General features: G+C 41.2%; 1 protein-coding gene across 2 annotated transcripts in view; it reads right to left on the bottom strand.

Annotated features, from left to right (window-relative positions):
• Positions 1–13,227, bottom strand: part of LOC111153217 (talin 2) — a 194,397-nt gene that overhangs the window by 14,780 nt on the left and 166,390 nt on the right. For both annotated transcript variants that reach the window (XM_022512104.1, XM_022512103.1), the window contains 2 exons: positions 5,179–5,284; positions 4,161–4,285 (listed from right to left, as the gene is read on the bottom strand). In XM_022512104.1, the coding sequence (XP_022367812.1) occupies positions 4,161–4,285; positions 5,179–5,284 (231 nt within the window). The remainder of the gene's footprint in view (positions 1–4,160; positions 4,286–5,178; positions 5,285–13,227) is intronic.

The raw sequence follows: 13,227 nt of genomic DNA, 5'->3' as shown, positions 1-13,227 counted from the left end.
GATGCTATGGGTGGAAGGGAAAGTTACAGAGAGTTGATCTGTGCTTGCATTTTTGCAGAAAACTTGATTAAGAAAAGGACTAATTTCAAAGCTGAGGATCAGGACAAAAGTGAAGTACGATGCAATGTCTGGATGTGTTTAGGGCTGATAATCCCGATGTTTATCCCATGGTACAAACATGGGCTAGAACCTTCCATTTTTTTCCACTGAGCATATCCCTTAAGGATTCATTACTGCACAAAACTAAGCTACACAGAGTATCTCACATCCATAATTATGATTTGTTTCTACAACAAACAAAAGAATCTAGCAGTACTGACATGCTACAAGAAAAAAAAAATGGAATATGACATCATGAAAGGGAATGAGCACCCCGTCTTCTAAATCTGCTTGTGATTTTAACGTGTTCTTTCCTGTTGCTTTATAAGCTATATTAGGAACCCCCGGAGACAGGGCAAGACACTGTAGGAATATGTTTGATATATAGTTGGATTAAATAACAACCTAATATATCAAACATATCACACAGAGGCCTGCAGAAAAGGCATCCAGGTTGCACTGGGCTCGAGAACAGGCACCGTACGTACGGCAGGAAGTCCATTACCTGTCTGTGGAGCACAGGCTGCTTGTACGTGTGGAAACGGCGCCATTGGCAACATCACAGGCTCATGCACCAGAGCTCACCGACCTTCCCCTTTTGCCTTCCTGCCATCTTCCCAAGCAAACAGTGGAGCTAATGGTGTGAATTTGTTATTCACATCTGGGAGATTCCAGGCAAAAAGAGGTGCTTAAATTTTAAGGTCCTGAGCTGGGAATATACCAGGAATCATCTTCATAAACCAGGAAGCATTCTACTTTTAAAACAGGCGACCTGAGAATGTGGGGAGCAGAATAATTTCAACAACAACAAAAAAACCCCCCAAAAACCAAAAACCCATTGCCCTTCCCCAGTACTATTCTTCAAAGCAGTGTAAATGCCCCACGGTTACAAAGGAAAGCATTGTCAGCTCTGTGCTGAGGGCTTGTGTGGTCGTGTGTAGTTATAGGGAGAGGAATGTGAGAGCAAATGCTTATTCCTAGTATCCTGAGGATTCCTTCCTTATTTCAGTTATGGAAGGGCCTGGAGAGAACTGGTTAACCACAAAAGACTGGTTGATGGTGGGGTCAGATTGGACATTTTTTTTTTTTTTTCAACTAGGGACATAAATTCCTTTGTGAAGGCAAGAAAGATATTTTGTTTCATTTCATGGTTATTACCACAAAGCAGAGGGTACTCTGAGACAGGCACAAAAACCATAGTTTGGGCTGATGGTTTCTTTAGAATGGTTTTAGAGATACTGTAACCCACGTGGCCGAAGCCTCTGGTCATTGGGTGGAGTAAGGCTTCAGATCACTTTCGGGCTCTCATGAAGTACGAAGCACCCTTCCTCACATGAAGACGGGAGTGCCCTAAAGTAGACATCCCCAAGGAAGGGGCTCGAATCAACAGTTATGTCCACTTTGACCTTCCCAGAAGGATTTCTTGGCTTTGTGTGAAGACCCAGACTGTCAATACAAAGGCTGATGATCCCAGGGCAGGGCACGGAGTGCCCCCCTGGCCCACTTCAGCACTTTTTAAGTGCTGTTATTTTTAAAACACTGCTTTATAAAAGGTTAAAACATAGGCCCTCCCTTAATTCCACGGTCACCCTTGTACATCTCCCTGTCTCCTTCGTATGCAAGTTTTTGTTTACAGAGTTGTAACCATAATGAGCACATCATTCTGCATCCCGTGTGTTTTTCTTTTTTTACTTTATATTGATGCCATGAGCATCTTCTTCATAGGACACAGTCCTATCAACCATTCTTTTAGATGGCTGCGTACTTTTTCTTCAAAGAGACACTCGGGTCATATCTATCTTCTTCCTACAAATGAGGCTACAAGGAATAGGCTTCCCTGACACACAGAGCTTTCTTTCTCTCTGGATTTTGTCCTGCAGCTCGACACAGCTTCCCAGAAGAGGCATTAATAGCTCAAAGGGTACAGGCAAACCCCAAACTTCCTCTGGGGGGCTACAACAGCCTCTGACTACTGGCTAGACCCAAAGGACACGGGTGAATGGACTCCGCACCCAGAGCCCACATCCACTGCTTCCAGCTCCGCCAAGCCTGCTGACTCTGGCAAGGTTACTGTGCCCTTGACTTTGCATGCATGGAGCAGGAATGGAAATACGTGTTGCTCTGTGGACTTGCTGCAAGAGCCAGATGAGTTAATCCATGCAAAGCACCTAGAAGGCTGCCTGGCTCCTGCTCGGTACTCAGTCAATGCGAGCCTTTTGTTCTGTTTTCTTTTTGCTACGGCCATCAGCTCATGGATCTATGGAATAATTTTTATTGCAGGCATTCTCCGAGGAGGTAGTAGATAAAAGTCTCTGAAGCATAGTTTCAGTGATGGTGGTACAGTTACTGCTTATTAAGTTAGGCACTGTGTTCTTAAATTATCTCATTTAATTGCTGTAACAACATTTATTCTATGAGGTAGGGCCTCTAATGACTTGTATTTTCAGCTCAAGAATTCTAAGGTGAATCAATGGCTAGACAGAGGGCAACTAGGATTCAGAGACAGAGCTCCGAGGGATCTTGCAAAAGGACAGACGGAGAGGGATCGAAACAGGAGCTCTCAGGACCCGGCAAAGCGCTAATGTTACAGGAGCACCAGGCGAATTCTCCACAACAGTGCCAAATGACATGACTTCAGCATTAGCAGACGGAAGCTTTCCAGGAGAGGCTTGTTGTGTGAAATCAGATGAGGAAGAGGAAAAACCAATTACGCACAAAGCCTCTAAATCTTAGTCAATGGTTGTTTGCTTCTCAGCTGAAAGTAATTTTCCATTTGTGATTAACTTGATTTACAAAGCAGAAATAAAGACACAGACAGAAAATGGGAGTTGTCCCTATACACACACTCCTTGCTTAAGCTTGTTGAGAACAACCTGGACCATTTCAGACCACTTAAGACCTTCAGCTTAGAGGCTAGTGGAGCGAACCCTGGTAAACCCCCAGGTCAGAAGCCATGACTCTCAAATTACCTCTTGATGAGAAATTTAAAGACTGCCTTCACCAAGTCTAGAGCAACTATTAGAAGACTGGCTTGAAGAATTTCATGGTTTTAAGAAGGTTCCCAAGGTTCATACATTCACTACCTGCTCATGTCTACTTTCCACACAACATGAACCCAGGCTCTGCTTTTGAGGGGTGTGGCATATTCTAGTGCTCAGACTCCATCCTTTGGTCTAATTAAAAAAAGGTAGAGTTTTCGGCATATGTAATCTGAGGGATCCAACTTTTCTGAGGGCAAAACCAGATTTTACTTCCTAAGGTCCTTGGGTCCTTGGAAGGGAAGTGAGGTTATAGGTGCCATAACTTGCTTGATAGGAAGAGAAAGAGGTCTCCTCTAGCTCTACCATCTTCTGAAGATAATCACGGGGGCTGGTGGTGGAGGGCCTGGAGGGATAGGTAAGAGCTTAAGAGGGTTGGGCTTTACCCCTGGAGCACAAGCTCACTGTCCTTTTGTGTAATCATTGTCCTCCCTGCTGCCCAATCTTAAAATAGTTCTTTAAATGGCCCTTTCTCTTCATATCTACTCATGCTCTTAAGTTTTAAACATTTATCCCGATGACACACACAGACGAGGAAAGAGACCAGCCCACCACAGCCTCCAGCACATACTGACAAAGTCTGTCACCAGATCCACTTTTGAGGTCCACGTTGTCCTATCGATTTTAAGGAAAGGAGAGACCCACAGCATTGCTCTTTGCATTACATTATGGAAACCAGACAATGGGAGGGTGATGGCATCAAGTTCAGGGACAGGGATTTTCCATAATAAGCACCCAACACCTGCTTTAGACGGAATGGAACTGAACTTGGATTGTAAATGCCCGGGTTCTTCCTCTGGATAACCCACAGGTATTTTTCTGGGAGGTTAACCTGAAGGATCCACCTCTGTGTTTCTCTCCATACCCTGTGCAAAGGTGCCGGGCGGGGAGAGCAGGTGGGCAGCTTGGGAGTCTAACCGCAGGGAAGGAGACAAGCCTCCCGAGGCATACCAAGCTCTATCTCACAGCCGTCCGCAGGAAGACCCAGTGACACCAGACAAGCAGCCACACACGGACACTCACTTTTGGTTTTGCTCTTGGCTTCAGTTGCTCTAACTTCTTAGCAGCAGCCTCAATGGATGCTGCGGCCCCCAGTAATTCTGTTTCTGCAATGACGGTTGGGTCTTCCGGATCCACCCACTCTGTTCCTAAAATCAGTCCAAAGAGGGTCATTCTTGGTAGCTGTGACCACAGGGCACTGGCTTTGCTACAAACAGTATCTGGATTGGCATGCAGGGAAGCTCTGTAAGTCTACCAGTGGCATGGTGCCGAGCGATCATCTCTTTGGCTCTCACAGAGATCGGTTGGGGTCAGGGGAGCTCCTGTGGGCTCCTGTTTCTCTAGGCAGATGTACACAGCCCCAGCACAGTCCTCAATGAGAATTTCAAAAATCGGGATCTCATGGTCCAAGGCCAGCTCGAGATTTACTCTAACTTTTCACTTAGAGCTCACGAATGCCAGTAACCATTTCTAAGAGACTGAAGACTTTGCTGACCTTCCAGATTTGCCATTCTCTTCCTGGGGACTCATGGAAAAGAGCCATTCACCTCAACTCAAACAAAGGGAAACTGAATTTCTCTGGTGAGGTGACTGCTTCTAATGCCACCATGAAGGGGTGTGCAAACAATGTACCCAGACAGCATCATTTCCTAAACAGGAAGTGTGTTATGCGAACAAGGAAAAATATTCTGATGAAGGAAAACACAGATAAAAATAAATGGCGACACCCCTCAGAGAAGTGAGGAGTTCCAGACGGACCATACCATTTTGGTAGAAGTACTTAATGCTAAGACTGGAAAAAAGCCTTGTTTCAGGAGGCTATAACCTCCTGAAACAAAGAGGTAATATAACAAATAATTATAATTATTATTATAATTTTATTATTAAAATCTAACTCTATTCCCATTTGTTTAGGAAAAAAAAAAAAGTACCTCACTGTTTCCCTGGGGCCTGGGCTGGCTGTGTGGTTTCTCTGCTCAGTTCGCGGCACTGAGCCTGTACTCAGTTCGCTGTACTCGCTCGGCGCGAGAGTGCGGCCTACCTTTCATGGCTTCGGCGGCCTGAATGAGCTCAGTCACTGCGCCAGCGACGCGCTTGGAGAAAGCAGCCAGCTGGTGCTTGAGTTCCGGGCTCGGTTTCTGAAGAATCTACGGATGAAGACAAACACGTAAGAAAGACAACAGCCACTGCGAGAGAAAGTCCACTCTGACTGGCAGACAGAGTTGGAGAGCCTGGTTTTATGGCAGCTCTGTTAGCAGGTGACTTCGGAACTTGAGGGAAAACACTTGAGGCTCACTGGCCTTCAGTTTCCTCACGTGAGAAATGAAAAGCTGGGAGCCAGGAGTTTCCTTAAGGTCCCTTCTGACACATTTCCCTAAGATCATAAGTGAGATGAGGTCCTTATTTGTCCTTCATTTGCACTTTCACTCATACACAAAACGTATGCATACAAAAGTGACCCACAGTATAAGAACGATCCAAGGGAACATGAAAGCCTGAGGTTGCAAGTCAGTTGGTACTTGTGACAAAAAAAATGCGGGACCAGAGACATAGGAGACTCCGGGGGGCCTTAGAGACAAAGTCCCCAAGACAGTAACAACCAACTGATCAGAGGGCTGTTCCTGAAGGAACATTCCATCTCCAGGGTTTTGACTGCAAGTTCTCCTGGGAGAGGTCCTGAGGATTTTCTTTCTTTCAGACTGGTTCAAAGGTTTTTAAAACTTCTTCTTTTTTTTAATGGTATTAGAAAAGATATTCGATATCCAACACCCACTCCAATTTATAGAATATCCTGTGAGGATTTCTTCTCAAATCACTCACAAATGGAACTAAGAAACTGGATGAGACCTCTACCATGAATTTATATTCAGACTTAGACCATCTTGCTCCTTCCTAATTTTGAAATTCTTCTTCCAACGTTCTTTTTCTGTATCTCTTTGCCATACTTCTCAGTGGTCATTTTCAGATTTAGAAATGCCAAAACACTCAACAGGAAAGCACAACGGCTGTCTCTCTATGGACAATCCTGAAGTCTCTAAGCCTGGGACAAAGCCTGGACTTTGAGACAAACCTGTGATCACACCTGGCTTCACTTGCTCCTGGTTTATGACATCAGGCAGAACCCGTTCTCTCATCTGTAAAACTGGAATACTGCCCATCCTTCAGGACTGGCATAAAGAGCAAATGGACTAACATACGAGAAGCATCCTGCGTGATGCCTGGAGCACAAGAGGAGTTCACTAAATGTTATCCCCTTCTTGGTGTCCCATACCCTTTTTCACTAGGCCAGGTAGCACACTCTTTCTTAGGAGTCTTTTGGACCCCAGAGCTAAAAGAGAACTCTAAGAAAAGCTTGGTTAAAAAAAAAAAAATCTGGGGTTGGGGTAGTTAATGAGATTATACTTGGACCAGCCCCAGGCACACTAGTGCATAGAAGACAGTATATTAAATGCTTGAACTGACTGGTCAAAGATTTTTGAATATCATTTTACTGCATCTATCCCCATCCTCCTTCCTCTTGCAATCTTTTCCATTTATATTTGTTACTGTTCTATGAATTCAGTGCTCTACTCTTACTTTCTCACCCTTGAACTTATATATAGCACTATGCAGATATTCAGAACTCAGAATAGGGGCACCTGCCTATCTTGGTTGGTGGAGCACGCGACTCTTGATCTCAGGGTTGTGGGTTCAAGCCCCACATTGGGTGTAGAAATTACTTAGAGTTAAAATCTCTTGGAAATAAAAGCACTCAGTACAAACCTGTGAATGAGTGAACAAATGAGCAGATGAGTAAAAACAGAACAATCGGGACAATTGTAAAAATAGCTATCGGGACAAGTCCTAATATGATCGCTTCATGGATCAGTTCCAAAACCACAATAGAATCATGGAAAGGTACAGGGAAGGGGTTAGGTGTCTTTTATTTTCTAATACAACCAGGGGAGATGCAGTTTAGTTCAGTGTAGGTTCTAGGGTCAAACTATGTTTGAAACCCTGGTCTAGTTATTTATCCTCTCTCTAAGCCTCAGTTTAAGGAAATTGCCTATTAAATAGGCATAGTAATAGTCCTTTTGTTACAGAGTGGTGGTAAGATTGTGTAAATTAATATGTAATTTAATACATAATCCCATCAGGGCTATTGAAGGAACTGGATTGATATAGAGCCTGGGCATCAGGATTTTTAAAAGTCCCCCATGTGCTTTTCATATACAGTTGTGAACCTGTATATTTGTCATGAACCACAGCTCCAGACTCAAATGGTGGCATTTGGCACCACTTAACTGTAAAAGGTTATACTATTTTTTTCTTTTTTTTTGAAACAATGCATGCTGTAAGGCCACCAAGTGAATAATGGTTATGGCTCAGGATTTGAAATGCTAAATGGTCCATAGGCCTTGTTCGCTGGTTAGTTGGTTTATCCATCGGGGTCAACAAAACAAGAATAAGCCAAGAATTAAAGGTATGATGGGAGACTCACAGTAAATGATGCACTGAATGTTCTCCCCTTAAGATAAAAAATATGGTAAGGATGTTTGGTCTCATACTATCAGTATTGTACTAAAATTTCTGGACAGTACAACAGGGTAAGAAAAAAAAACAACAAAAAATGGCACACAGAAAAGAAGAAGTAAAATAATTTTTGTTCCTAAGTAAAATCAATTTCTGTGTAGAAAATCCTGAGCATCTGTAGAAAAAAGTTTCTAGAACTCATAAGTGAGTATAGCTAGGTTACAGGCTATAAGGTCAATATTCAAACATCAATTATATTTTTATATATAACAATAAAAATTGGGAATTTTAAAGAAGCAGTGTCATTTATAACAGGATAAAAATTATGAAATTCCTAGTGTTAAACGTGACAACAGATTTGAATGCTAAAAACTATAAACACTGTTGAAATTATTCAAGAAGACCTAAATATATAGGAGAGATATACCATATTCATGGATTAGAAGACTCTTCAGATGTCAATTATCCTCAAATCTCCCCTACACTTCCAGTCAAAATTCCAACAAGCTTTTTAAAAAAAAGATATTGACAAGATGATCCTAAAATATATATGAAATGCAAAGCACATAGAATGCCTAAGATTATTTTGAAAAAGAATGAAGTTGAAAGTCTTAAACTAATTGATTTTAAGACTCTATATAGAAAGTCATAGTGGTAATCAAGATATTGTGATATTGGTACATAGACGTATAGATCAGTGAAGCAGAAAAGAGTCCAGAACTAGATTCACACTTATGGTCAACTGATTTTCATTAAAAGTGCTAAGATGTGTTTACTTCAATGGGGACAGAATAATTTTTTTCAGCAAATGGTGATGGATTGGATAGCCACATGTAAGAATATGAACCTTGACCCTTCCCCCACACCATATGGATTCATTAACTACAAATGGAGTATAAACCCAAATATAAGAATTAAAACTCTATAGAAGAAAACACAGGAAAATAATCTTAGTGGTCTTGGATTGGGTAAGGATTCTCAGAGGACAAAACATATAAATTATGGTTAAAAACTTCAAAAACCATGAAGGTGGAAATTTATGCTTTAGAACTTTAGAAAATTATGTTAAGTTAAAGAACCAGTCACAAAAGACCACATACTGTGTGACTCCATTTATATGAAAAGTCCAGAATAGTTCAATCTACAGAGGCTTAAAAGGCATTAGTGTTTGTGTAGGGCTTAGCCTGGGGGTAAGGGCAATGAATGACCGGTTAAGGCTAAAGATTTTTTGGGGGGGGGGTGATGAAATGTTCTAATATAATGTGATAGGTGCGTATCTCCATAAATATAGTAAAAGCCAATTAATTTAATGCCTTAAGTGGGCAAATTCTGTCATATGCCAATTATAGCTCAAGAAGGCTGTTGAAAAGAGAATTAATCTGGCAAGCAAATGAAAGAACAACAGGAAGCTGGTGAAGAGTAGAAGAGTGTGCCACCCCAAAATATAACTTTTTGGTATAAGGATTATTTTGAGCTAATTTTTTGAGAAAGAGCAGATATAGGGGAAGCTCCGAAAACAGAGTATAAGTTACTCTTTTGAAAGGGAAATTTACATTAAAAAGCAAATATTCATTTGTTGAGGGTGTCTCCCTCCTCCTGCTTGAAGAGAAGATTCTCTATCACAAGAGAATTTATCAGTGGAGAGGGCACAGATTTAAATCTGAGTAACTGCCTTACCCTACTTTACTAAGCTTTTCCTGGTAACCAATCTCCCACCACTGGTCTCCCCCCAAACAATTACACACTTTTTTTTTTTTTTTTCCTTGAGCTAAAGATGGTATTTAAGCTGGTGGTTTGGGCCACCTATGCAGTTACTCATTTTTTCTCCTGGATATCTGCCATGTACCCATGAGTTGTACAAGTTAATGCATTTATTTTTCTCTTGTTAATCTGTCTTACTACACAAGGCAAGAACTCAGAAGGGTTAGGAGAAAATTATTTTTCCTCCCCTTATACTGGGATACAACCTTAAAACTAATTTGATAACCTGTGAAAACAGAAACATTCAATTCATGTTATATGTTTGGGATACAAGATATATTTTGGTTTTCCTTTTATATTTTTCCAAGTCCTATCTGTTTTTTGTTTTCTCAACTCTCTGCAGCACTGTTTTCTAATAACACACATTTGCCTCTCTCCCCAGACATTGTTATGAAAATGACATGGCAAAAAACACCCTAAGAGAAACTATTAAAAACAAAACACCAAAAAACTAGGGGCCCTTGGGTGGCACAGTCAGTTAAGTGTTTGACTCTGATTTTGGCTCAGGTCATGATCTCAGGGTCATGGGATCAAGTCCCATGTCAGGCACCATGCTGCTTCATGCTAAGCTTGGAGCCTGCTTGGGGGTCTCTCCCTCTTCCCCTCCCCAACTCTGCTTGCATGTGCATGCTCTTTCTCTCAAAAAAAAAAAAAAAAACCCACAAAAAAACAAAAAACAAAAGAAAACTCCTAACAATTTATATCTAGAAAATGTAAAAAGTCCTAAAATTTCTGTAATAAGACAAAAAATAGGAAAAAGATCTGAAAAGACACTTCATCAAAAAAGACACAGAAAGCAAACAGGTGCATAAAAGATACTCAACCTTGTAAATTAAAGCCACAATGAGATACCACTACATTCCCACTGGAATGGCTAAAATTAAAAAGATGGATGATTTCAAGTGTTGACAAGGGTGTGGAGCAACTGGAACTCTAATATACTGCTGGAGGAAATGTAAAACAGTATAAGGACTTTAAAAAAGTTTCCTAAAAACCTAAAAAAAAAAAAAAAATGCATACCCTATTTTACAAATATTCCACATCCAGGTCTTCATCCAAGAGAAATGAACACATAGGGGCTCAAAGACTTGTATAGAGAATCATCTAGGCAGCTTTATTTGCAATAATCAAAATCTGGAAACGACCTAAATGTCCATCATTAGGTGAAGAGTTAAGTATGGCCTATCCATTTGATGGAATATTACTTAGCAATAAAATGGGACAAATTAGCGATACATAAAACACCATGGTTGGATCTGAAAATGTTGATGCTGAGTGACAAAAGCCAGAAAAAAGGAGTACGTGCTACATATTCCATGTATCTAAACGTCTAGAAAATGCAAACACATCTATAGTGGCAAAAAAGAAATTCTGGGGAGTAATGCACATGCCTGTTATTTTGATTGTGGTGATGCTTTCACAGATGTATTCAGAGATCAATATTCAGACTGCACACTTCAAATATCTGTTAATTGTATGTTAGCTATGCTTCAATAAAGCTGGAAAAAAGTTAGGGGTGTGGTGGGTAAATTCCCCTTACATCATCAAAGCAGAGTGATTAAAGACTTCTGTCTTTAAAAGAAAGCTGGAGGGAGAGACGGAGAGAACCACTAGTGCACATACTCCAGCTCTGAGAAGGGGACAAGCCCTATGGTAAAATATCTGATTCAGATAAATCAAGAGGAAAGTTCTCTTTTTATTCTGCCATGAATTCAACATGATTCCTAATAGCAGACAAGAGACAGAACCAAATTAAAGCTCTGCTGGTGGAGACAAGGTAATTTTAAGCCCGTCGAAGACCTCACATTGTGGTTTAGCAGCAATATGGAACTGTGACTGTTGTAGAACCAACGTGGCTACCTCTTGCCCTGAGAAATCCTCAGCCAACGGCAAACAAAGGGAGGCCAATACTGCTCAAATGGGCACGTCTAAAGCTTCAGAAAGCAGCTCCCTGGGCAGCAGGGGCAGGGCTCTGCCTAAATTGGATCCCGTTATTTGTGGACGGCTAACTGGATTCTCCGAAGGAAAAGGTTACCCAAGCAGGGGTTCTTGATTTGGTCTCTCAATTCCCAAAGGATGCAGCCAGGCACTGGAATCTGGGGACCCTTGTAACAGTTTAAGGAACATTTTGTGTGCATGTGCTGCTGTTTCTTTGATGACAGTAGTGGGAGGCAGGAAATGGACTTTCAGCTCCAGGGGTCTGAGGAGGCTAAAATTACAGTAGTTATTTGTGCCTAGAGAAAAAAGGAGAATGGGATTGATAATTGACACTAAATTATTCATTGATCTATTTTTTAAAAAATAAGGATCTGAACCAAATAGGCCAAAACATTAACAAAGTTAATTAACTACAGATGGTGGGCATGTGGATGCTGATAGAGTTTTTCGTATTTTTAAGCCTTTTCTAAAGTAAAACTGAAATATACAAATTAGCCAAAAAAGAACCTTTGGCCCAAGATATTTAAACTGAACAAAGCAAAAGTATCATAATTTCCCTCACATTTTTATGTGCCTAAATTTAATAAAAGCAGCTCACTAAAGAAGCTCCCTGAACCTTCTTGTACCCCCTAAAAATGATCTCAATTTATTTCTGTAAAATTGCTAGACACTGTCACCAAGCCTTAGTTTCTACCTTTTCTCTTGCTCTGTTTCTTTCTTTCTTTTTTTTTTTTTCTAAGATTTTATTTATTTATTTGACAGACAGAGATCACAAGTAGGCAGAGAGGCAGGCAGAAAGAGAGAGGGGGAAGCAGGCTCCCCGCTGAGCAGAGAGCCCGATGTGGGGCTTGACCCCAGGACACTGAGACCATGACCTGAGCTAATAGCAGAGGCTTAACCCACTGAGCCACCCAGGCGCCCCTCTCTCTTTCCCCTTTTCTAAGAACTGGACATCAATCTAGTCTTTCTTCAGCTTCCAGGAATCTTACTAGCTCTCTTTGATTAATTCAAACAAGAGGTCACCTTTACAAGACATCCAAGGGGACTATCCTAAGATATCCCATTACAGTTTCGATTTAGTTGACTTTCTTTGCAGGATGGAGATGCTGTATCATCCTATTACTCATGGTCCTCCCATGAAGATGAGAGAATGAAGAGGCGAATAGGATGGGGCGTGTGTGTGTGTGTGTCTGTGAAAAGTCACTAGTTTTTTTTTTTAAACTGCTTCTTTATTCATCCCCCTCAAACAGCTCATCTTAGTGTCTAAAATGAACACGAATTTCCATTTATGCGTCTCCGTTTTCCCTATTTCCCTATTTCTTGCTGGGTTCTCCACCAGTGCTCCTGGGCATAAATCGTTCTTACTCTTGGCCTCATGTTAGCCCAGATTTCTTCCCAGTCTGCCTGGGAGAAAGAATTAGGGCTACAATGTGAGACATGAACTTATTCTCAGCTACAGGTCCAAGAAAACCACAAATGTCCACAGTGTGGGTGAAAAGAATGCCATCCCAGCGCTCCTGCAATTTTCAGTTATGAACTTGTATTTTTCCTATGGTTATGAAAGTCCTCTGGAAAGGCTTGCTTTCTTGCTGTATTTTTCTTAGAGAATAACCTTCAAAGAGGACGATTAGCTTTTCAAAGAGACAAAAATAAGTATACAAACACATAAATGTATGATGCTAATTCATTCCTATTTCCCTGGAAGTCAGAACCATCAGCACATGTCATCAAGGGGCAAAAACATCCTTGCAAAAGATGAGACAAATCCTGCATATTTTATGAAAATTTCAAATGTCATCCACCTTTTCTTTCTATTACTGATTTTGTTTTAGCACTGGCTACCTTCACACCATGTACAGCTATGGAGAAACGGGACAGG

This window comes from Enhydra lutris, unplaced genomic scaffold (genome assembly GCF_002288905.1).
Source record: "Enhydra lutris kenyoni isolate GAN:26980312 unplaced genomic scaffold, ASM228890v2 scaffoldscaffold31, whole genome shotgun sequence".
NCBI lineage: Eukaryota > Metazoa > Chordata > Mammalia > Carnivora > Mustelidae > Enhydra > Enhydra lutris.
This window is presented reverse-complemented; position numbering and strand designations above follow the sequence as displayed.